The 22360-nt window shown below is 49.3% G+C and overlaps 1 protein-coding gene across 5 annotated transcripts in view; it reads left to right on the top strand.

Annotated features, from left to right (window-relative positions):
- LZTS3 (leucine zipper tumor suppressor family member 3) overlaps positions 1 to 20199 on the top strand; it is a 55816-nt gene extending 35617 nt beyond the window's left edge. For 3 of the 5 annotated variants that reach the window (XM_054203324.1, XM_054203325.1, XM_054203323.1), the window contains exons 2-4: positions 5595 to 6083; positions 7737 to 8567; positions 11523 to 20196. In XM_054203324.1, coding sequence (XP_054059299.1) covers positions 5634 to 6083; positions 7737 to 8567; positions 11523 to 12233 — 1992 coding nt within the window. In that variant the 5' untranslated portion in view covers positions 5595 to 5633 and the 3' untranslated portion in view covers positions 12234 to 20196. Of the gene's footprint in view, positions 1 to 919; positions 952 to 5594; positions 6084 to 7736; positions 8568 to 11522 lie in introns of those variants that run through there. The other 2 variants (XM_054203326.1, XM_054203327.1) reach the window with 2 other exon arrangements.
- Positions 20200 to 22360: the final 2161 nt, after the last annotated feature.

Here is a 22360-nt window from a genome sequence, read left to right as displayed (position 1 = left end):
TAACTCATTTGGGTAAAGCAAGTGTGAAGGCGCAGGAGTTGTTTTACAGATTATTATAATTACAATAGCATCTAGGGGTCCCCCAGAGCTGCAGGCATGGTAGGAAACCTTGGTAAGAGGTGGCCGTGAAGAGTTTACCCACCACCACAGCTCGGGAAAAGGAAATCTTACCCCAGGTTTTCTGCACAAGGCATAAAAATATTGCTGACTCCAAGGCAGGGCTGCTGGAGGAAAGGCCAAGGGGCCACCGTGGTTGGATGGGATGGGGAGGTCATGCAACACAAAGATGGTGGGGACCTGCGCTGTTGTGTGAAGTCCTGGTATCCCTGGCCAGAGAGGCGGCTGGCTGTACTGATAAGACACCAGACTCTTCCTAGGTACGGTGCTGGCGTGGAGATGCCTATCAGGAAGGGTGCTTTGAATCAATCCAGGCAGACAAAGAAACCCTTTTCAGCTTTTATTGACACAGTAATACTGGGAAATGGGAAATTAGCTCAGCATTTTTTTCTGGGAGGGTTCCCATTTCCCCCTTTGTGTCTGCCAAAAGTCCCTTCACTTGGGTTCCTGCTGTAACAACATGGCTCTGGGCAATTGGAGCTCGGCCAAGGCTGAGTGTTGACACTCGGAGGTGGTGGCTGCTGTGGTGGACAGACAGATGGATGTCACTTGGGAGTGATTTGGGTAGAGCTGGTCCTTCTTGGGAGGTGGGATGGACCTGGTGTCTTCTTGAGAGCCTGGTGCAGAAGAAGAGTGAGGTGGTTCTGGTGCTTCCTCACCACTGCAGATGGGACGTAACATCTGGAAAGGGCAGTGGCTGGCAGGTCGCCTAAAACTCCTGCTTTGGTTTTCTGCCTCTCTGTAGCCTCTCTACACCACCAGAGGGTAGAGGAAGCCACTTTCACCCCTCTGCCGTGGCTCGTGGGTCTTCTCCAAGCCCAGCTGTGCTCAGAGGTGACTTCTCTTTCCTTCTAAGGGACAGAGTTGGGAGCGAAACGCTGGTGAAGGCAAGCCAGTTCAGCTTTCCTCAGCCCTACTGTGTTCATGGACTGCCAGGCTCAGCATCCTTGTTCCTCTCATTGGCAATCACCCGTAAACCCAATTTTAGTTCATGTTCCCGTGGCAGGGAGGTGGTTATGAGATTTAAGGAGGAGAAATGCCCCAGGGAAGTTTTTAACCTTGCATTCCTCCAAACCTGGAAGGAGGGAAAAAGACCCTCCAGCTCTACACTGTAGCCTGGCAGGATTATTCTTTACCTCACTGTACTCAAAACTTTATTTCACAGTTCACCTGAGGAATGACTCGGGTAAAACCTGACTGAGAACTGGAGCTGGCCAAAAGACACAGAAGTGAGAGCCGTTGTTCTCGAAAAAATGGCCCTTTTTGGCAAACAAAGCTGTACTGTCAGGGATCTGTTGGCACTTCTGGAATCTCCTTAATAACATATGTGTAATGCTTGTCCGTATGCTCTGTTTATCAGATCCCGGGTTTACAGTAAACATAAGCTAATAACCATTTTTTCCAGAATATTTTCTTGGCTGATTCCCAGCTAGGAGGAAAAAAAATAAACATGGAAAAAGGTCCGTTTTCACAGTCTGGCTCTGTGATGCTGCTTTGATCACACATCCTGAGAAGGCAGCTGAAGCCCCCCTTGCTTTTGGGTTGCTGGTATCGAGCAGAAACACCAGCCCAACATCCCAGTGGGCTCGGGACATGGCCCTAAGCAGAAGCCTGCTTGATGTGCAAAACACTGCCCGGGATGCAGGAGGTCCCCAAGGGCAGAGGAAGGCTGCAATACTCTGCTGGTGAAGACCAATGACGGAGATGCCACAGCACTGAGCAGCTCCCAGGGGTGTCCTGGAGGTCACTGCCACGTCTCTGCCCAGGCTGTGGCTCTCACTGGGCTAAGTATACATGCCTTCCTCCCTGCTTGTTGTTGTGTTGGCCTTTTTTTTTTTTTTTTTTTGGAAGGAACAAACTTTCCAGTGACCTTATCTTGCCCTCACAAAGTCAATGTAAATGTGCAAATGTCACTGTGGAATTTACCCAGCGAGGAAAAGGTAACCTGGATTTCTCCTCAGCTGGCTGAACAGGGCCAGGGAGGACTGCATGGAGGCGATACAGCCATTGCCTTTCCCTTGTCTGGAGTTGAGACCTTCCAGCACATCCCTCCTGTGGTGGCTGGTGGCCCATAAAAAAAGATAGAGCATATAAAGATCCCAAAGTCACTGAAAGGCGGGTAATTCCTAAATTAGCAGAACAAAACGTCTTCCCTTGACTAATAAAATCCAAAAGCACCATGGGTTGAGTGTAGCTTCAGACGGGCAGTCTCCATCCCTCCTCATCGCTCCACAGCTCAACCAAGTCTCCAGGTGGCCAGCACACACCTAGATTAATCCCTGGGCATTGTGCGCTCATGAACTTGTTTATTGTGTTGCTCTTTGGAAAGTGTCTTGAGGGTGCAATGGGGTCGTGAGCCTTTAAGTCCTGATCAATGTGTTGGAGAGAGACATGTGCAAATGCTGCATGCCAGATGCGTGACCAGACCTGGACACTTCTCAGATGGTGGATGTTTTATTACTTATGACTGATAAACATTTGTGTGTTTTGATTGTAGTGGGTCCCCATGCCACATCATGCAATGCTTGTGTGATATTTGTTCACCGCTCAGCCTTTAGACCTCAACCAGTGTGTGACATGGAGACATCTCTGTTGGGGGACAGAGGTGCAAGCTGCAGGAAGGTTATTAGCAGTGACTATAAAATGACCACCTAATACTCATCACTTTGTATTGCTGGTGGCTCAGTGGGGCAAGTCCCCTGGGGACCTTCCTTGGGTGGGGTGATGTGCAAGGGGATGGAGAAGGTTACACCACCAGACATGTTCTCCTCTGCCTTGCAGCTGTTTTGTTCCCTGTCCATGATGGGACACATCTGGTGTGTCTCAGGACACAAAGGCTCCTTCACGCCTCAACAAGAGTTCAACTGGGATGGTGGCTTTCACCAGAGCACCTCCTTAAACCACTTTTTCCTCTGTGACCACCACCATACCCTGCTCTGCCCCAGAGGAGCTCTGCCAGCTCACTGTAGGTATCAGCTCTGTGTCCTCTCCCTTTGGCAGAGCAGTTTGCCAGGTCTGTCTGCCAGCCTGACACTCAGGCCACATTTTAGACAGGGCATCATTCTATGAGAAGATCCGGACACTGAAAAAAAAGAGGCGGCTACAGACAGTGTGCCTGGCAGAAGCCTCTAGAAATGCAATTTAATAAAAGCGAAGTCGAACAGCACAGACCCTGCTTTAACCTTTTTAATTTTTCTTTTCCATTCCATTATTAGTGCAAATAGCAAGACGCCACATGGGAGCCGAGCTCTAGACCTAAGCTAGCTCTCCAGGGAAATAAACCCATCTCTCTCCTGCTTTATTCGGGAAGGGCTGATTTAACATCCCTACTCCAAGAATAGGAGAAATCCCACTGAAATGGGGGTTTTCTCCATCTGCCCTACCTGCTGGCCCTGCCTGAGCCCCCTGATCACTGAACCTCTCTTCAAAGGGCATCACTTTTGTTATCCCTCTTTTATCCAGGGGGAAACCTGCATCTCCCACTCCCTCTAAATTCTGCTTTAGTCCCCACGCTGCCAGGATGGTTTATCCTAGGAAACCTGGAACTGAGGGCTCCTGGGACCAAAATAAAAGCAGCCTTCCTGGCCCATGGGGAACAAGCCTATGAAATCAGTAGGGTTGGGTGGACGCTGGTCAGCTAAGTGTCTACAGCTGTACACATGACATTGACTGTGCTGCTCCAGACTTGGTTCAGCTGTGTCCAGTCTGAATGTATCAGAGACATCTGCACAGGCTGGCCGATATGAGGCAGGACTCCAGGAAGACCCAAGATTTTTTGGAATGGCACTGGGAGGACATATACACCTCCCCTCAGAGACCTGGACACTCATGCACCAGTGACTGAAATGAGCTGTGTCTTTCCCCAAATACAGAAACCCCAGGATTCACTGCAATCACCCAAACTTTCCAATGCATCTTCTCCCTTCCCTCAGGTAGTGAGTTCCTTAGCTGGTATGGGTTCAAATTCACCATTATTCAGAGGCAACCAAAAAAAGTTTGTTGCGGGGCTTTTTATTTCCTTAAATAAGATTTTACACCTTTGGGGGGCTGATTGCATTACAGGAGATCAAGTTAACACCTAAGCAGATAGAATGGGAATTGTGGGGAATGCAGCCACTCTCTGCGAGATCTCCATCTTCTGCTCCAGCTCCGTTCAACACAGAGCAGCTTCCCCAACACGCATATTTTATGGGCACACTCATCAGGGAAAACCCATAGGTTTCTGTAACTAAAGAAATTCTGTTGAGAGAAATAAATCCATGGTTGGTTTGGGTTTTTTTTTTCCTTAGTCACAGTCCACACTGGGGCATGACTGCAGAGGCTTTGTCACACTCAGGGTGGTAGTGGAGCAGTGCAGACCAGACCAGATTACTGCTGGGTCCAAGAGTGCAGAAACAACTTGATTTTCAGCTAGGACCTTCAGAAGGGACTTTCAAAAGGCCTTTTATGAAGTTATAAATTATCCCCATGTGAAATCTCTTAGTACCAGCAGCTCTGGACCTTGACTGCCTCAGCTGATAATAAATTCAGCACCAATGCAACCACCAGTATTTACAGAATTTCCCCAAAACACGGATGTGAACAGGCCTGCGCGCCTATGAAGCCAGAGCTGAAATTGCAGGACTGGGGTTTGTGATGGTGATGGAGCTCAGGAAGAGCATCCAGACATGTGAGGGCTAGTCCCAATGACCTTGACCTGGTCAAAGACAACTTTTAAAACCATTATCTGCATGTTATCCACTTCCCATGGCCTAGTTTTGGCCAATCCAAGGCACAGCCTAGGTAAGAATAAAATGGAGTAGGGGTTTAAAAGGTTTAAAGAGGTTTTTTATACCTTTTATAAAGGTTCTTAAACCTTTTATAAAGGTTTAAAAGAAAATTTAGGATGACACATGGACAAAAGCATCTTTTTAAAAGCCCAAGTCCATGAGACAACACTCCCAAGGAAGAGATGGAAATTGTGTTGCTTAAACCCTGTTGAATCATCGCTACGGGATATACTGGGGAGAGCAAAAGTCTGAGCCTACAGATGGACCAGGGCTGGAAACCTCCCAACCCCATGGCCACACAAACGTGTTCAAACCTGAGAAAAGTGATAGAAATAATTCAAGCTTGGGAACTGCAAATGGTTGTGTCCAACCGATGCTGTAGAGCTGTGCCCATTAAAACCCATGCAACCCCCCTCCCCTGAAAGCACCCAGCCGTTGGGCTGAGAGGCTTAAAAGCAGCTATTTTGCATAGCAGTGAGTGGGATTTGGGGGACCAGTGCACACTGCTCCTCCAAGGCGGGCCAAGGGTCACGGAGAGGAGGACAGCCCCATTGTCTGCTCCATAACCTATATTGAGACATGACAGCTTCTGTCCTTGCGTCACCCAGCCGAGAGATTTGCTCATCTCTGCACGATGCTGATCTGCAAAGGGTATGGTAGATAAAAGGCATCTCCTTAACAGTCCTTTCCTCTTCCTTCTTCTCCCAGTGCCACTGACCTGTGCCTCCACCTCACCTCTGCACTGCCATGGCCACACTAGAGACGCTGCCCATTCTTAGTGACTCGACCTACCCCATCCCCGAGAACTTCCGCAGTTTTGCTCGCCGGCCACCCCAACCCATCTCCCAGAACACCATGGGGAGCGTAGGCAGCGGAGTCGCCAATGACCAAGAATTCGCCATGAAGAGTGTAGGGACCCGGACGCAGAGCAGTGGACGGCAGATGGAGGGGTCTCGCAATGGGTACTCCACGCGGGAGATCTCTAATCGCTACTCTGGCGAGGAGAAGACATACAAGTCGGAGAAAGTCTCCAATTCTCTCTACATCAACGGCGACCTGCGCAAGAACGAGAAAGTGAAGATGGACATCTGTGGGAATGTGACCACCAACAATGAGAAGAACATGCCGCCTCCTCCACAATACCGAGAGCCCAGTAACCCACCAAAGATATTGCCAATCTCCGGCAAACTAGACCAGGTGAGAATCCCCACCTCCTGAAACAGTGTGATGGCCATGGCACATCTCTGAAAACACAGATCAGGAAGCCTTGGGCAATGGTGCAATCCAGACAGATAGTCTAATTCTTACTTTGTAGATGGCATCATTTTTATGTACAGATAATATAATTCTTATCACTTTCAGGGGGTTGAACAAAGGGGTCAGTTCTTAAGGACCCAAGAGCATGATCTTCCATAGCGAAGTTTCCAGCTCATTTAAGCCTGTATTCAAGTCACTGTCTATTCCAAACCAGACAAGATGCTGTGCCTACCTCCCTGATTGATGGGGAAGGAGCTGGAGCTGTTTCTCATTTCAGTAGGTCCAGCATCTGAGTCGCACTCCTATGTTTTGTGTCATTTATAGGCAATCTCCAACAGGCCACTTCCACCAAAAGGTGTTGCTTGAAAGATGCTATGAGCATCTGTTCAAAATCCCAGTGCTTCTTGTGTGGGACAAGTTGACAAGGCTTGAGAACTATCCCTGTAGGCATTATCACCCATCCAAGCCCAGTCCTCACAGCTCGTATCAGCTTCAGGGAGCAAACACCTCCCAGGCACACAGGAGCAGAGCCCCAGAGCCAGTGGTGTTTTATATCGCCTGCTGCTCCGCTCCAGCGACTTCCGTAATTTGTGTCATGGGGACACTGCCTTGTGCAGTATTATTTCTGCAGCGTTTGGTAGCCTTGTCTCCTGGGTTGTTAATCCACCGGCCCCTGTTGTCCATCTCAGTCCTGCACGCCAGCTGCCAGGTTTTTGGTCTCCAACCTTGCGTGCTTACCAGGGCTCGTTCTCTTTCACTTGGAAGGCATTTTCAAAATATCTTTGCTAATACAAGGTGGCTTCCTCTTGGTTAATTATCACCTGAAGCCCAACCCGCATAAGGGGAGACTCAATCCCATTTTTAGGATAATTTTGTTTCTGTAGGTGCATTCATGGACAAGGAATGTGCAAGGTTTTAAAATCCTTTCTAAATCCTTTACAGCTGCGGCCCATTCTCCTCCCAGCACTGCTTAGAGCCACAGGAAACACAAACATTCAAATGCAGAGCAGCTTCACCATGTTCCTTGGCTGGTGTTGCTGCTGGGGTCACAGCTCCTACTTATTCCTGTCTGAGCATGACCAGGACATGATGTCCACACAGGGAAGTGATCACTGACGGCAGGGGGCAAATGTGATGCTCCGGGGGCAGAATGGCTGCAAATCCAAGGGTACAATTCTGTTTTCAGCAAAAGGGAAATGCACCCTCAACACTAGAAGTCCTTCAAAATATAATCTGCCAAAATCAAAGAATTGTTTTGATCAAGTCTAGTAGGCAGGTGGCAGCCCTCCTTCTTGCAAAGAACACTAACAGGAACCAAGGAGTATTCTAGGGAAAAATCAAGCAGATTTGGGGTGAGACAAGTTTTATTTTTTTTCAGTTGGGGTGAAGAAAGACAAAGTATTGCCCTATGAGTGATCACAGGTCCCTCGTGTTAAATCCCAAGTGGCCCAGAGCGTAATAAAGCTGAGAAATATGGAGCTAGCCCAAGTCATCTTAGCTCCATCAGCCCCAGCCTGTGCTCATGTGTCTCTTTTGTGTGTTGTTACCAAGCTTCCTGCTATGTTTGATGCGTGGTCCTTTTTCCTTTTGCAGAGCAATGAGCCCTTAGTTAGACCCTCAGCCTTTAAACCAGTAGTTCCTAAAAACTTCCATTCCATGCAGAACCTCTGCCCGCCGCAGAGCAACGGGGTGACAGAGAACAGAAAGAGCTTGAACCATGCCAACAGCAATAGCCCGTCCGCACCCAAAAGTGGACTCGACAAGAGCAGCCTTAACAGGACTACAAATCAAGTGGGGGGTCTTTCGGATTCAGGCCGTAACTCATTAACAAGCCTGCCCACGTACGGGACAGGCTACAGCCAGCACGTGGGTCCAATGAGTGCCTCCACGAGCCACATCAACCGCATTGGTACAACCTACGTGGACAAGAACATCGTGGGATACAACGGGATATCTACCTCAGACAGCGGGCGGTCTTCAAGCAAGAGCACCTCTTCGTTCAACAGACTGAACCATCTCAACGAAACGATGCCTTTCCACTCGCCTTCAACAGACGACATCATCCAAGACCTGGAAGACCGCCTGTGGGAGAAGGAGCAGGAGGTCCTCCAGATGCGAAGGAACTTGGACAAAAGCGAGGCAGCCATCTTCCAAGTATTCGAGGAGAAGCAGAAGATCTGGGAGAGGGAAATGGAGGACTTGAGGCAAAACTATGCCAACAAATTGCAACAGGTGTCCAAAAAGGCACAGCGGGCTCAGCAGGCCTTGCAGCTCCAAATCTTCAAACTCCAGCAAGAGAAAAAAAAACTCCAAGATGATATGGGACAACTCCTCCAGCAACGAGAGGAGCTGGAGAAGAAATTTGTGGCTTTCAAGAAGGAACAGGCTGAGTTTCTCCCAAAGATTGAAGAGACCAAGTGGGAGGTAAGAGCCTTGTTGTAACAGACCTTGAGTGAGGTTTTCATTGTGGGCTCTGATAGCCCAAAATACATTTCATTTGTTGTAAGTGGACCCCACAGACAATGTCTACGGGTTAGTGGCCTCCAGGTAACAGATGACACTTCAGTCACATCTTCATTTGTCTGAGTCCCAAGCCTGTAGTTTTGAATTAAACTTAAAACATTAAATTTGCAAATTTTTGTGCATACCTCCTATGCTAGTTAATAATTTGGCTTCCCAGTCAGGTCACTCCAACGTGTGACATTTGAATCCAGTTTCAGTGAATACAGGTCTTTCTGTACAGGTATTTGTGCCTACCAAAAATGGGTTTAAGTCTATTTTAATTAAATTCTTCTAACATTTGCGTTTGGGCAAACCTTGAAACTGCTTTTCAAATATTTGATTTTCTTTTTTATTTAAGATATAAAGCAAGTGAGCTAAGAATTATACCGATAGCCAAGTCTACCTCATGCTTTCCATTGTAACACACTGTTTTCAGTTGCTAATAAGTTTATCTCTCTTAAAAGGCTGAAAGGCAAATTCATCTTTCTAGTTCTCCTTTTGAGTCTTACATATTTTTTTCCTACTGTTTCTATTTTTAGAACATTTTATCAAAGTCTGTTTGTATAGCCAGTACTAACATATTTTTTTTCAGCTTGATCATGTGAAGAATTTTAATCCTTCCATGGACTGGCTAGAAACTTTAAATGTATTAAGAGCGCAGAGGCAACACGTAGCTCTAGAATCAAGAAGACCCTATTCTGCTAATCCTGGTGAAAAGTCAATGAAGCTGGGATTAATTAAGATCTGAAATGTGCTATTTGCAGATGTTCAGCAGAGCTTACTACAGGCTTGCTGTAAAATCTCTGCATGTTGCATCCCAGAACAAGCAGGCTGCATTGCCCCACATGATGCCTCCTTTGGCCAGCTGCTCTGCCCAGGTCTTTTGTTTCTTCTAACAAGTTAGGTCTGGAAAGTTCCCTGATTTTGCAGCAGTAAAATTGCAGATGGGCTTTTGATTATTTGCTTACTGCTATAGTTCTGTTTGCAACAGCTAAACACAGTGATATCAATGTAAACACAGGGATTCACCTTGTGGATCAAGATACCTAAAATTTGTAGACACCTACACTTGTTGACTTTTTGACTTGCTCTCCAGGCTCCATGGACTGTATTTCCCAGATCTCCACAGCACCCAAATAGAGGCCTAAATTTAAATATTTTAATCTGTAAGTTGATTCCTATCCAAGCTGTTCTTCATCATGTATTTCTCTGCCTTTTGGGAAGAGCTAGCCCACGGAGAGCACTTTCAGTAAATTGTGCAGTTCTTTAGCTAGGCAGTAACTACACCCCTCTAACTACAGCTAAACCAGTGTGACACAGTTCTGCATCTGCTGCAGACAAGTGCTGGTGTGGAAGTGGGTACTCACAGAGTTAGGTCTGCACGGGGAACCACCACAGTTGTCAGCTCTGGGGAAAGCTGCTATCAGTAGGAAGTGACTGGGTACATCTCCTAGCTCTTCAGCCATTTGTAGTGAGCTCTGGACTCTCCTGATATCTGAGCTTCAAGATCTGGTTCAACATTATGCACCGGGAAAGTCCTCTATAGCAGAGAAAGGTGGAGGTTGTAATGAAGGCAGTGGAGAGAAGAGTTTGTGTGAGGAGCATGGATCCAACTGGAGCAGAGCAGCAAGGGACAGTGCAGGCAAAACAGAAGGGAGGAAAGGACAAGCATTTCGTGTGTGACAAGAGACAGGAGCTTCAGGAGGATAGGACACCCTGGTCTACAGGTGGCTACCAAATTTATTTTTAATTATGCCTATCCTCTCTGATCACTGATGGTTCCTTGGTGACTCTCCCCAGCCCAGACTCCTGCCAGCATAGGTAGGGTCTGTGTGCCTCTGCAATCATCCACAGTAGACAGGTCAGATCTGCCAGTGCAGAGCCCTGAAAACTATGCAGTTCATGGGAAAATGAGGGTTTGGTCATTGTTATGGTTCACTTCCAGTACCCCCAACTATTCATGCAACTATCACCTTTGGTGGACTATGCAGGTGCAGAGGAGTGTCATACTGAATTGTGACATCTACGTAATGCAAATACACATTCCATCAAGGGTATTTCCATGGGGCTTGTGTACCCTACCACACGAGTGAGACCTGAGTCACTCAGGATGAAACCTGAAGCTCTGGTGCCCAAGGACAGTCACATTTCAGCAAGGGTGGGTTGCAGCTCTCTCCTTGATTTTTGGCAGAGAGGCTGCCACTCTTCATGCCCTGCCCCAAAAGAATTAAATAGCTATCAGTCCCTGGACTGTCCCCAGTGAGGTGAACCCTAAAATTTAGTCAACTGGGTTCTTCAGGAGTCTTTGGGAAGGAAAGCATCATAAGACAAGTAAGTAATATCTACTGTCTCTGCATCCTGTCCTACCCCCGCAGTGCTTGGGGAGAGCCTGGGTAGTATCTGGGTCTGAGATATTTCTGTCTCAGGCTTGTTCAAGGTCCAGATCCCTTTGAGGTCAGTGGGAAAACTCCTCCTGAGAGCAGAGGGTTTGGCGTCAAGCACCACAGGCTTGTGGTTAGGTAAGTAAGATGAACACAGGGAGGGAAGCAGTGTCTGCTCACCACTGGGGAGAACCACAGCACTGAGCTTAGCTGTTTGGTCAGCTCCAGCTGGGAACAGCACCAGGTCCCTTGGAGCCTAGAAAAAACACCAAATCTCGCCCACAAATGTGGGCACAACCTCTAGGTCTTTGGCATGGTCTGGGTCCTGGTGAAGGCTGGAGCTCATTCCTTGAGCAATGTTGCTGTCTGTCCCCTCCATTACCTGAGCCTGCTGCCAACAGGAGTCCATGGAGACATTAATGGGCTGTGCAGGCAACAAGCAGCAGTGGTGGCTCCTCACTGCGTTCCTCCTGCCTCACGGATGCTCTCCTTGCAGGTGTGTCAGAAGGCAGGGGAGATCTCCCTGCTCAAGCAGCAGCTGAAGGACTCCCAAGCAGATGTCTCCCAGAAGCTGAATGAGATTGTGGGACTGCGGACACAGCTCAAGGAAGGTAAGAACTTCCTACGGGAGAAGGAGGAGCAGATCCTCACCCTGAAGGACTCCTACAGCTCCAAGAGTGTCAACTTGGAGATCTGCGAGAGCGAGCTACAGCGGAAGATGAGTGAGGTCCAGGTGCTGAGGGAAAAACTGAACCACTGTGAGCAGGAGGTCTCCGGCCTGAAGCGGACACTTGCCAGCATGGGACCTCCAGGGCCTTTTGGTGGGGACCTTGGTGAGAAGCTACGGGACCCGTTGGCCTGCGAGAGTGATGAAGCCAAGATGCAGCGGCAGAGCGAGGACAGTGTCAACACACTGCGGAAAGAGGTAGAGCGGCTCCAGACCGAGCTGAAGCTGGAACGGCAGCAGCGGGAGCAGCAGGTGATGGACTTTGAGGAGGAGCGGCGCACGTGGCAAGAAGAGAAGGAGAAAGTTATCAAGTACCAGAAGCAGCTGCAACTGAACTATGTGGAGATGTACCAGAAGAACCAGCTTCTGGAGCACAAGGTGAATGAGATGAACACGAAGGCCACCAGCCCCCCACACACTGAGGAGAAAAAACCGTGGACTCCCTCCAGACTCGAGCGAATAGAGTCCACCGAGATCTGAGGTGGGACCAAGAGAATACAACATAAGTTTTTTATTGCTGTGCATGTACTACCTACTCAAGCCAGTGATCTTCCGAAGGATAATACGCTACCGTAGGAGCGGTGTGAATCTGCTCACACCAAGCTTCACCACCCTTACTCTATACTTCTGTGCTCTGTAGGTAAAATAACTGTGGATGTGCGTTGTTTTTCTATCAATAATGCGACATCTCTTTTGGGTTTTTTCCTAGTCAAGCTGGTGAGGGTCAATTGGCTCTTTTGTAATCTGCCGTGACTGTTACTTTGCTAGAGGCCGCCATCTCCTCTCCTACAATTCACCCCTTGTTGGTTGGTTGTTTTGGAGGGCTGTATTTGGTTTCTTTGGTTTTCCAAGCATTTACGTGCAGCAAACCAGTTCAAAGTGGCAGGTGGGGTTTTTTTCAGAGCATTTTTAGCCACATTGGCTAATGGAGCAAAGCTCTCGGGATCATGAGCAAACTCACTGTTCTGTATCAAGTATCCTGTCTAGACGGTGGTCTTAGTGAAGTCAGTGGGATGTTGGCCACTGATTTCAGTGAAACCAGACATATCTCTACCAGATGACTCCCTCTTGCCAGCCCACGTCTACCATGGTTGCAAGAGGTTAGGACATCCTTGAGGAGCAGGATGAGCTTGTCCTGGTAACATAAGCCAACAAGGAATGATTGCCCAGCAGGAGCCTCTTTGTAGGCTCAGCAGAGCTTGACATATGCTGCGTTTTCATTTTCTTGTGGTTTCCTTCTGTACTTCCACTTCTCTCCTGGGTTGTGGCCGATCCTGGGAGCCGAAATACCTATCCACCTCAAACTTCATCCCCCTATTCTTACCATATACTCAAGCTGGCTACAGCAAGAAAAGAACTTGGAAATCCAAGCTAATTTCCCTTTCCAAGAGCCCTCTTACTTCCCAAAGTCAGTGTAATCAAGGTTTGGGGAAGCCTCCAAACCTGTGGGATGTTTATGCAAACTGAAGCACTAGCAATTTGCCCCAACAATGGGCAATTGTGCTACCCCATTCCCAAATGAATGATGCTTCGGTGCACTCTCTTGGTCCTGGGTCTACATAAAAAATGGCATCCGAGCCTCACTCAGGAGTTGCAGTGAGCACATATCAGCATTACCACTAGATTACAACGGGGAGAGCATTAGCCTTCAGTACAGCCATTTCAAACAGCAGCCACAGCCATCCCACGTGGCATCACATATTCCAGGGACAGAGATAACACAGGCCTAGCTTAAGAAAATATTCAGCAGCTAACTCTGAGCATGAAAGCAGCCACAAGAAGGGAAAAGGCTTAAGATCACGCAAATGCATATGCCCTGGCAGAATAATAACCGCATCCTATATGCACAGTCACTGAGAATGGTGCAGGCATCAAAAACCAGCATTCAGCTTTAAAAGGTGGGGAAAGTGGATCTGGCTCTCCCTTTCATGGACACTTTTTCACCATGATCCATAGCAAAGAGTAAAAAATGTTGCAAAGTGGAGTTTGCACTGACTGGGCAGTGGCCAAAAGATCAACGCAAGTGGGAATTTTGGCTCTTTGTCCTAGGGAGCAGCAAGAAGAACAATGCTAGAATAACCACTGGGATGTCTGGGAATGCCTGTGAGGTGACTCCAGGGAGAGTCTGGCCAGATTGCATTTCATCTGCATACCAGTGAAGAACCTCAGGGTGCTAAGGGGCTGAAGACCTTCCAAACAAAAGCCCTGAAGCTACTCACTTTCCACGTTGCTTCCTCAAAAGCACCCCCTCTCCCTCACCAGGTCTGACCTTCAAGTTGGGATCAAACATTGTTGTGGCACTGACAGTGAGGTTGGTTTCCCACTAACTATCACAGAAACCAGCATTTCAGTCAGTGGCTCAAGAACATGCAGAGTGACTGAGTTTCAAGGATCTGCTGTTGAGGAGGTGTACACCGCAATCCCCCGCTGCGTTAGTGCTCAAGAGGAATGGACACCGGCATCACCCTGCGGGACACCTTCTCACCAGAGCTCCTTGCTAGTCCACAGGCAGGAGAAGCAGGGGCTTGTCTGGCCTCTTCACATACCTGCATCCAGTTAGCAGCAATCAGCCAAGCCCTCCAGTGTGCCAGGTTTGCTCCACGTCATCTTTTTCCTAGATCTTTTTTGCAGTGGTGCCAGGAATGAGTTTGTCTTGATGGACCTGGTGAAACCTGCAGGCATACAGGTTTGTTTGACTGCTGGGGGGTGCTGGACTACCTGGGGACTCAATGGCCTCACAGTGCATCCATCAGGGGCTGCAGAGCTCCTTGGGATGAAGCAGGAGCGGCAAGGAGAGATGTTTCACCTTGGAGGAGGAAAGGTACACTCCACCTTCTTCTTCACTGCACCACTTTGATCTAGAGTTTTGATCCAGATCTGAGCAACCTCGATTGTGGCCATTCCCTGGATGACAGAGAGCCTTGCAGACACCTATTAAGATGCTCTGCTGCTGATGACAGTTTTCTGTTTCTTGGGATTTGCCCGGCATACCCCAAGCACTCAGCTGTCCTGCAGAAAGCACTCCCCTATGCTACGGCGACATAAAATACAGATGGTTTTGGCAAGTGCCCCAGACAAACTGCCATGAAAGATTCCTGCTCTTCAGGAATCTTCCCCACAACTGGATGCCCTGCTTCCCATCATGTCCTCTCCCATGTGCTAGCACTGTGTGGCCAGATGCTGGCAACCAGTCTCTCTTGGAGGTGACTACCCTTTGCTCAGCAGAGATGGAGCAAAATGATGGTAGGACACCTGGGTTCCTGTTGTTTGTGCTCAGATCTGGCTCGGATGGGAGCTCACCTTGCTCTTCCCAGACCTTAACACTTTTACCCACTGACTGGATGAAGTCTCCCTTCACAAACTTGATGTGTATTGAGGATCTGGGGTCTATCTCTTGAAGCGAGATAGCCAAGGGGTGCCAGACTGGCATTTTGATGACATATCCTGGAAATGGCCAAGGAAGCTGACATCTTGTCTCTTGGAGTCTCAGGCAGGGCCAATAAAATGTTTCTGTCCCATGAAACTCACCCCAGAGTTTGGCCTTGACCATAACTCAGCTGTCTCCTCCACCTTTGCTCAGCCAGCTCTCGAGCTGATGGGATTCAGTGTGATGTACTGGCTCACGTGTAATTCTCCAAGTACTGCCCTCAAAATCTTGCACATGGTTAGTCTCTCCACTGAAACAAGAAGTCATCTCTAATTTGCCTTTGGTCAACAGCAAAAGCTGTGGTGACAAGGGTCTCAGGTCAGTTGCCCACACATGGGGTCCAGGGACATTAGAAATGCTATGAGATACCTGATACATGGGGCTGGCCAACGTGATCCATGACCTATGGGAGAGCCAGGCCAGCGGTGGGAAGATCTGGAGCATCTCTAGTGGCACTTCACCCATGTGCAGGCAACTGAGTCATGTTCCAGGCATGTCCATATGGTTATTATATGAGCAAACTGAGGACACTGAACAGCTCCAGCAAATTCCATCATTGAGGATTTGGTCTAAGCAGGCTATCCTGGTGCCAGAGAAGGTCTAAGCAGCCCCTCTTACCACTTGCTGCAAGTGGGGTTGCTTTGCTCCACCATCATTTTGAGGTTGGTAGCTGTTGCTGTAAGATGCTGACCCAGCTGGGCTAGTTCCCTTCATGCTGTCAGCACTCCTGTCTCACCCTGGGTGTGAACACCGCAACCATCGCACGTTGTTGTGCTTCACACAGTCCCACTTAGCTTCTGCCACTGTCTTGTGACAGCCGGCTGCACTGTTCTTGCTGTCGCTGGCGTCACGCTGGAGGGAGATCACCTCCGGGTTTCCGCACTCAAAATAGGAATCTAACTGTTGCTCTTATGCTGCTACGTTATACGGAGACAAGTGTACTTGGATGTAAATAACAGCCCAGCTCTGTATATACAATGATTAAATGAAGAGACAAGAAAGCTCTGTGGCTTCTATATTGGTAAGCGGGACTGATAGTAGCAGCAGATGCTGCGTTCGGGCGCTGAGCGCTACATGGAGAATGCTCAGCATGCCCTGAGCTTTCACTGGCTGCAGTGGAAATGGTGGGTGTTTGGCACCTCCCAGGAAGGCAATCCACTTGGGACTGGCTCTGACAGAGCAGCCTGGTGTCCCTCCGTCCTGCTTCAATGTTTGCTGTCATCCTGAGCCAGGATTTGCAATTGTCCTCTGGTTAAGGCTGCACTGTAGTTCCCTCTGCCTCTCCTTGTGTCCCCCCAAAACCCCTTGCAGACAGTGGCTCCCAGCAGTGTCCCCCTTCGGTCCTGCTGCCCATGAGCTCTGCCCATGGAAAGGACCAACCCACCCCACTCCTGCCCCTCACAGTGGCACTTTATAGCTTGCTCAAGACAGTAAGCTCAAAAGCAACATGACCAAAGATCTCTGAAGGGATGCACGCTTGGAGCTGCCTCCTGGCTTTCCTGGGTAGTGATGAGGCCAGTGTGGACAGGGAAGGGGGAACAAGAGCTGGCAGGGGACAGTCAGGGCTTGGATTTCCCTGTGTCCCACCTGGGAACACGTGCAAGGCCATGAGGAGCCTCTCCTGTGCTAGACAGGACAGCGTAGAAAAGAGTTCTTGGTAGAGTTGATTGTCTCCAGTTGGTTAGACCAGTATCCTCCATGGCTGTGCCAACTAGCTCCATGCATTGCTCAGGGAGAGTGTGGACCAGGGGCTGTTCCCAGGAGGTATAATGGACAGATGCAACTCCCCTTTTTTCTTGGGAAGAAGAGAGGATGCATGCCAAGCCACTACACTTGTCTTCAGGGCCACAGGTCTCCTCTACTTTAGCAGCAGATGTTGCTACAGGGTCCAGTGAAGGGCTTGTTCTGGCTCAGTGTGAACTGGCCAGGAAAAATGTGTATCCTGAGAGCTGGTGGTCCTGCTGGCTGCCTCTTTGGCGTCCTCTCCCCAGCTCACCACAGGACATCCTCAGCACCCTCCTTACCACGGAACCATCTTCCGAGGTGAAGGCACCTTGGTCTTTGCCTCTCGTGCTTGGGGTGCTGAAGGCATCTCTGCCTACCTTAGCTCCATGAAGGCTCCTGAACCTGGTGCCAGCCTTGGCAAGTGAAGCATGGTACAGTGGGACATCTGTGCTCCCCTGCCCACAGTGGTCCTGTGGATGGTGCTCAGGTGGGTCTGGGCCTTGAGCACGTACCACCCCTTCACCATGCCTCTGTACCTGAAATGTGCTAAGCCTTCTCTGCTCCATTCCTATCAAGACCATGAAATCCTGATGATGTGCAGTGACAGTCCTCACTTCTGCCCTGGATGGGAGTGGGTCCAAGTTGCCGTTATTCTAACCCAACCTTTCAGCCTAAGCCTTGAAAGCCACTTTCTAGAGTTACTTTTCATCAAGACCCCCTGCTAAAGATCTGTTCATCATGTTGCCTGTGTCCTGCTTCTCCTCTGTCCCAGCTCTCCAGACTACCCTGCCTTCTTTTAGATCATCACCACCCACACCGTCCTAGGAGTAGTCAGTGCCTCTCCCAGTACTCTGACAGATATGTCTGACCAAGCTGGAGCTGAAGCCCAAAGCCCCCACTGAGAGTGACATGTCCTGACCCTGCCCTCAGAGGAGCTTTCTAGACTACTGATTTTCTTCTCTCCGTCATTCCCATGTCAGATAGATCAGCCATGCTTTATCTCCATAAGCAATCTTGCTTTTTGCTGAAGGACAACCCCATGGCTTGCAGTCACTTGAGATGACTGCATGGGGTTTCACACCATCCCACCACCACAGTCAGCCAGCTCTGGGGCTTCCCTGGTCCTTCCACCCTCTGGAAAGACTAGGATGTGAGGGGTGTATGAGTATCCCTGGTGTGTAGGGGCACTCAGCACCCATGCCACCTGGTTCCCTGTGTACCAAGGGGTTGTGATCACATCCAGCTGTTTGCAGATGTTGGCTTCCCAATAGGATTTTCCATGCTGGCAGTGCAACTGTCAGAAACACCAGAAATGAGCCTCTGCATTTCCAGGAGAAGCCTGCTTCCTGGTTCTCCCAATGAAGGGGATTGTGTCAGGTCTGGAGCCTGGGACAACCACAGGGTTGTGTTTTCATGGCTCTTTTACAGATCTGTTTTCTCAGGCAGAAAGTTTTTGCTTTCTGTCTCAAAGCAATAGGTTTTTCTAGAGAGATTTAAAAGGGACTATTCCCAACTCTGATACCTGCAGGCAAGCCAATGTTCCCTTGAATACCTTCATAGCTCCAGCCCTGGGCTCTCCTCCTTCAGAAAGGGATGAGACGTCCAGTCTGGCTCCAAATAACCAACAGTTTGAGCTTGGCGATACCCATTCGCCCAGAGAGCCTGAAGCTGCCCATATCCAGCAGGCCACCAGTCTGGGTCCCAGGAGGTGCGGTCCATCCCCCTCTGTGCCCATCCCATGACTGTTACTGGGTCCCTGCAGCAGGTCTTCTCCATTAGCTCACCCACATGGGAGACGCTGGGTCCCCTGGGGCATCTGAGCTCACTGAGTCACATTCAGTGACAGCTAGACACCAGTGGGAGACCATGGCGCTGGCTCTGCCGTTCCTGAAAGCCAGGCTGTCCTAGGAGCCCTCTCAGAGCAGAAGGTCGCCTTTCCCCCATGGGTTGCATGTGGGTTCCCTTCCAGTGGCCGAAGGGAGCAAAACGTGCACAGGCAGAGCTCCATCACCGGTGCAGAAGTGTTCCACCACCGGTGCAAAAAAAATGCTGCACAACCGGCCAATGTGTCTATGCAGTCCCTTTCCATGCAGCGGTGTCCCCGCAGAGCCCAGCCCAGGGCTGGAGCTCCTCCAAGGTGTCTTCGTTTGCACTCACTCGGACCTGGTAAACGCTGTGAGCCGAGAGGAATCCCTCTTGGTCTTTGCCTTGCACCGGGCAGTACGCTTGTGAGGGTTTCCTCATCCGAAATCGATGCACGTTGCTTAGTTGCCTGTCTTCTGCGTCTGTTCTCCAGCAGATCAATAGGTGTCCCCCCCAAAACCCAGCTCCCCTATGGGAGAACGTCAGGTTGGGCCAGCCGGCGCCCCCGAGCAAGCCTGCTGTCTGATTTCACCAGCAATAAAAGCCCCGCGGAGGAGCGGCCAGAGCTCTCCGCCGCCGCTCCACCGCCAGGTGAGCTGCAGGCTGTGTCTGTGTGTAGGACCTCTGCATTAGACCCTTCGTCCAACATTTTGGACCTACCCGACTGTAAATTCAGTCCCAGACTTGTGCTTTCTTTCCTCTTGTTCGTTTCTTGATGCCTCGGTCTCTCTCTGCTCTTACTGTGAATTCAAACCAGAAGTGTTCTGAACTCGACTGCGTTACTGTTTCGTTTCTGCGTTGACTGTTGCTGGTTCCCTGAACTGCGTTTAATGAGACTTTGCAAAAAATAAAATAAAAAAACTTAAAAAAATTATATATATATATATATATACACACATATATATATATATACTTAAAAAATAAAATATTTAAAAAAGAACTCCGTAAGGTTGGGTGTCTCTCCTGTCCACCGGTCACTTCCAGACACTGTTGTCTTGACTCTGCCTCTGGTCAGTGTATTTAAACACAAGAGGTTGAAAAAGAAAGAGATAAAACGCAGCATTCTGGGATTTTTGTACAGCAAAGGTGTATCCGTTTCGGAAATTCTCGTTAAAACTATCCCACACTTCCCAAACTACTGCTAGTCTGTTGTATGTTTCCATTGGTTTATCAAGATGTGAAGAGCTACTGCCTTTGCGATTTTCTACAGTGAATATATATATATATCTGTACAGAGGTATGTATATATATAAATATATATGAAGATCTATATGTATACGTATCTCTCACTCTCCTATCTCTACCTGACTGTGAAGGATTTTTATTGGGCGAAATAAAATGGAGAAAGGCCCCATTTTAAAAACCCGACTGTGTGGCTTGTCTGGTTGTGTTGTGGGAGGTAGAAGTGGCAAGACCCACGTGGGATTTTGGGAGGGGCCCACAGCCAGGCTGGGGAACCGCAGGGAAATGGCTCCGTGAGAACCACAAGGGGAAGAGGTGGAGGTTGCTGGGAGCACAGCGAGACATTATGCATGTCCTTGTCCGGATGGGACGTTCCCCAGTCCTGCTTTCCCGGGGCACAAGGGCTGCTCAGGCTCTTCAAGCACGTGAGAACAAGCACCACAAGGCCACCGTGGTGGCTGCAGTGGTGGGACAGTGCTGGACAAGACGTCTGTGTTTGTGGTCTCACCCCCGTCCACAGCTCAGATTCCCATGGATGTGTCTGGAGCCCCTGAGGATATCCCAGGGCTAAGTGAGAAAGACACAGGCTTTCCCTCAGTCCCACAGACATGGTGTCTCCCAGCCCCACGTGGATGTCCAAGACCTCCTAACACTCATGTAGGTGACTGAATTGCTCCCAAGCCTACCACCACTGGCTCCCAAGCCAGGCTCATACCTGAGGGATTTCCAGGTGAGGACACACTGGGGAAGACAAGACCCAGGTGGAGATGCCAGGCACAGTCCTGGAGCCAGCTGTAGTGGTGGGAACCCGGCATGAGTTACCCCTTCCCTCCCATGCCAAGACCTCACTTTGAGCAGCCACATCTCATGCTGCAGTATCTCTCTGGGGTTTCCCTGGCTCAGGGTCTCAGAGATGCCACCCCCAAGAGAAACCTGCGCTGAGCTCAGGCTGCGAGGCTGGGAAGGGAGATGGTTTGAGGGAGCTGCTGTCTGGGCTGCAGGGAGGTGTGGGATGTCCACTGATGGGCAATCTGACCCCGGGTTGGAGAACAGGGCTGCTTCCCTGGCACAAGCCCTTCTCGTGGCTGAAGACACAAGCAGTTGAAACGCGTCAAATTCATGTTGGATCCCCATATGGTTGGGGTGGGGAGGAGGATGTTGCCAGGGAGGCGGTTTTGGAAGCTGACCCCAGGCTGAGGTCCATTTCGCCTTCCCTCACAACCAGGAAGTTAACACTATGTCCAAAAACTCCTGCCAAATTGCAGGTTTTTACTCAAATGAATCCCACCCCAGCTGCTTTGTCAGTGTCACATTAAAGCAACATTCAGAGGAACACTATTTTTCTAAAAAAAAACAACAAATCCAGCACTTTTTCCAACACCAGCTTTGCTAGAGATGTCTTCTGTCCTCTCAAGACAACGCTGATGCCTCCCAGGGCACAGCAAGTGAGTCCCAGCGCAAAGCAAATTCAATTATTTCCCTCAGACCAGGTTTAAGGCCCAAAATGCCATCAACAACACATGGCTTTTATTACAGTTTACCGCAACCAGCATGGCTCTCCTCCAACTCCATTTTGGTCTCTAAAGATGTGATTTCCTCAGTTGTCAGAGGATAAAAGGCTGATGCGAAGGAAGAAGTGAAAAGGCAATTCACCTGGCAGACAGATTAGGAACGGATGCAAGTGCTAAGTAAGTTTATGTGTCATTCCCTGCTTAACGCACTTCCATGCTCAAGGCCTTTTTTAATTACTGTTTGCCAATGCTTAAAGCCCACAGTGGACAGCAGAGATGTCTGGGCACAGCGGAGCCATTAATATTTGAAATATTCAAAAGCTGCCTGGCCGCAGCCCTGGCCAACTGGCTTTTGGTAGCCCTGCTTGAGCAGGGGGGTTGGACCAGATGACCTGCAGAGGTCCCTTCCCACCTCAGCCCCTCCAGTTCTCTTGGTAAGGCTGCAATGAAGGTGTGCCTCCACCACACTCCTTGGTTCGTGACCCCACTCCACACTGGTGTGGAGCAACCCCCCAAAGGCAGTGCTCTGGCTGTTGTCCGAAAAGTGGGATCCGTTATCCGGTGTGCAATAGCCAGTCTCATACGCCAGGACGAGACACTGATGATTTATTTCAGAGTTGCACAAGGCTGGGTGCTTGGTGGTTTCCCACAGATCAAGCACACCTGTCAGGACTCTCCATGTGATTTTTATACACGTTTTACAACATCATTGTAATATTAGTACCACCTACCTATATTTGATTGCTTAGTAATTTACATACAATTACTCAATCAAGTTATAGCTACCACGCACACTCAAAGGAAGGGTCTTCACCTGGTCGAGGGTCTTCTTGACCTATGGGCGTGATTTTTGATATTATAACGAAGGTAGTTCAGTTTATGACATTAAGAATTTTCAC

This window comes from Rissa tridactyla, chromosome 5, assembly GCF_028500815.1.
Source record: "Rissa tridactyla isolate bRisTri1 chromosome 5, bRisTri1.patW.cur.20221130, whole genome shotgun sequence".
NCBI lineage: Eukaryota > Metazoa > Chordata > Aves > Charadriiformes > Laridae > Rissa > Rissa tridactyla.
Note: the sequence above shows the minus strand (reverse complement) of the source record. Positions and strands in the feature narration are given on the sequence as shown.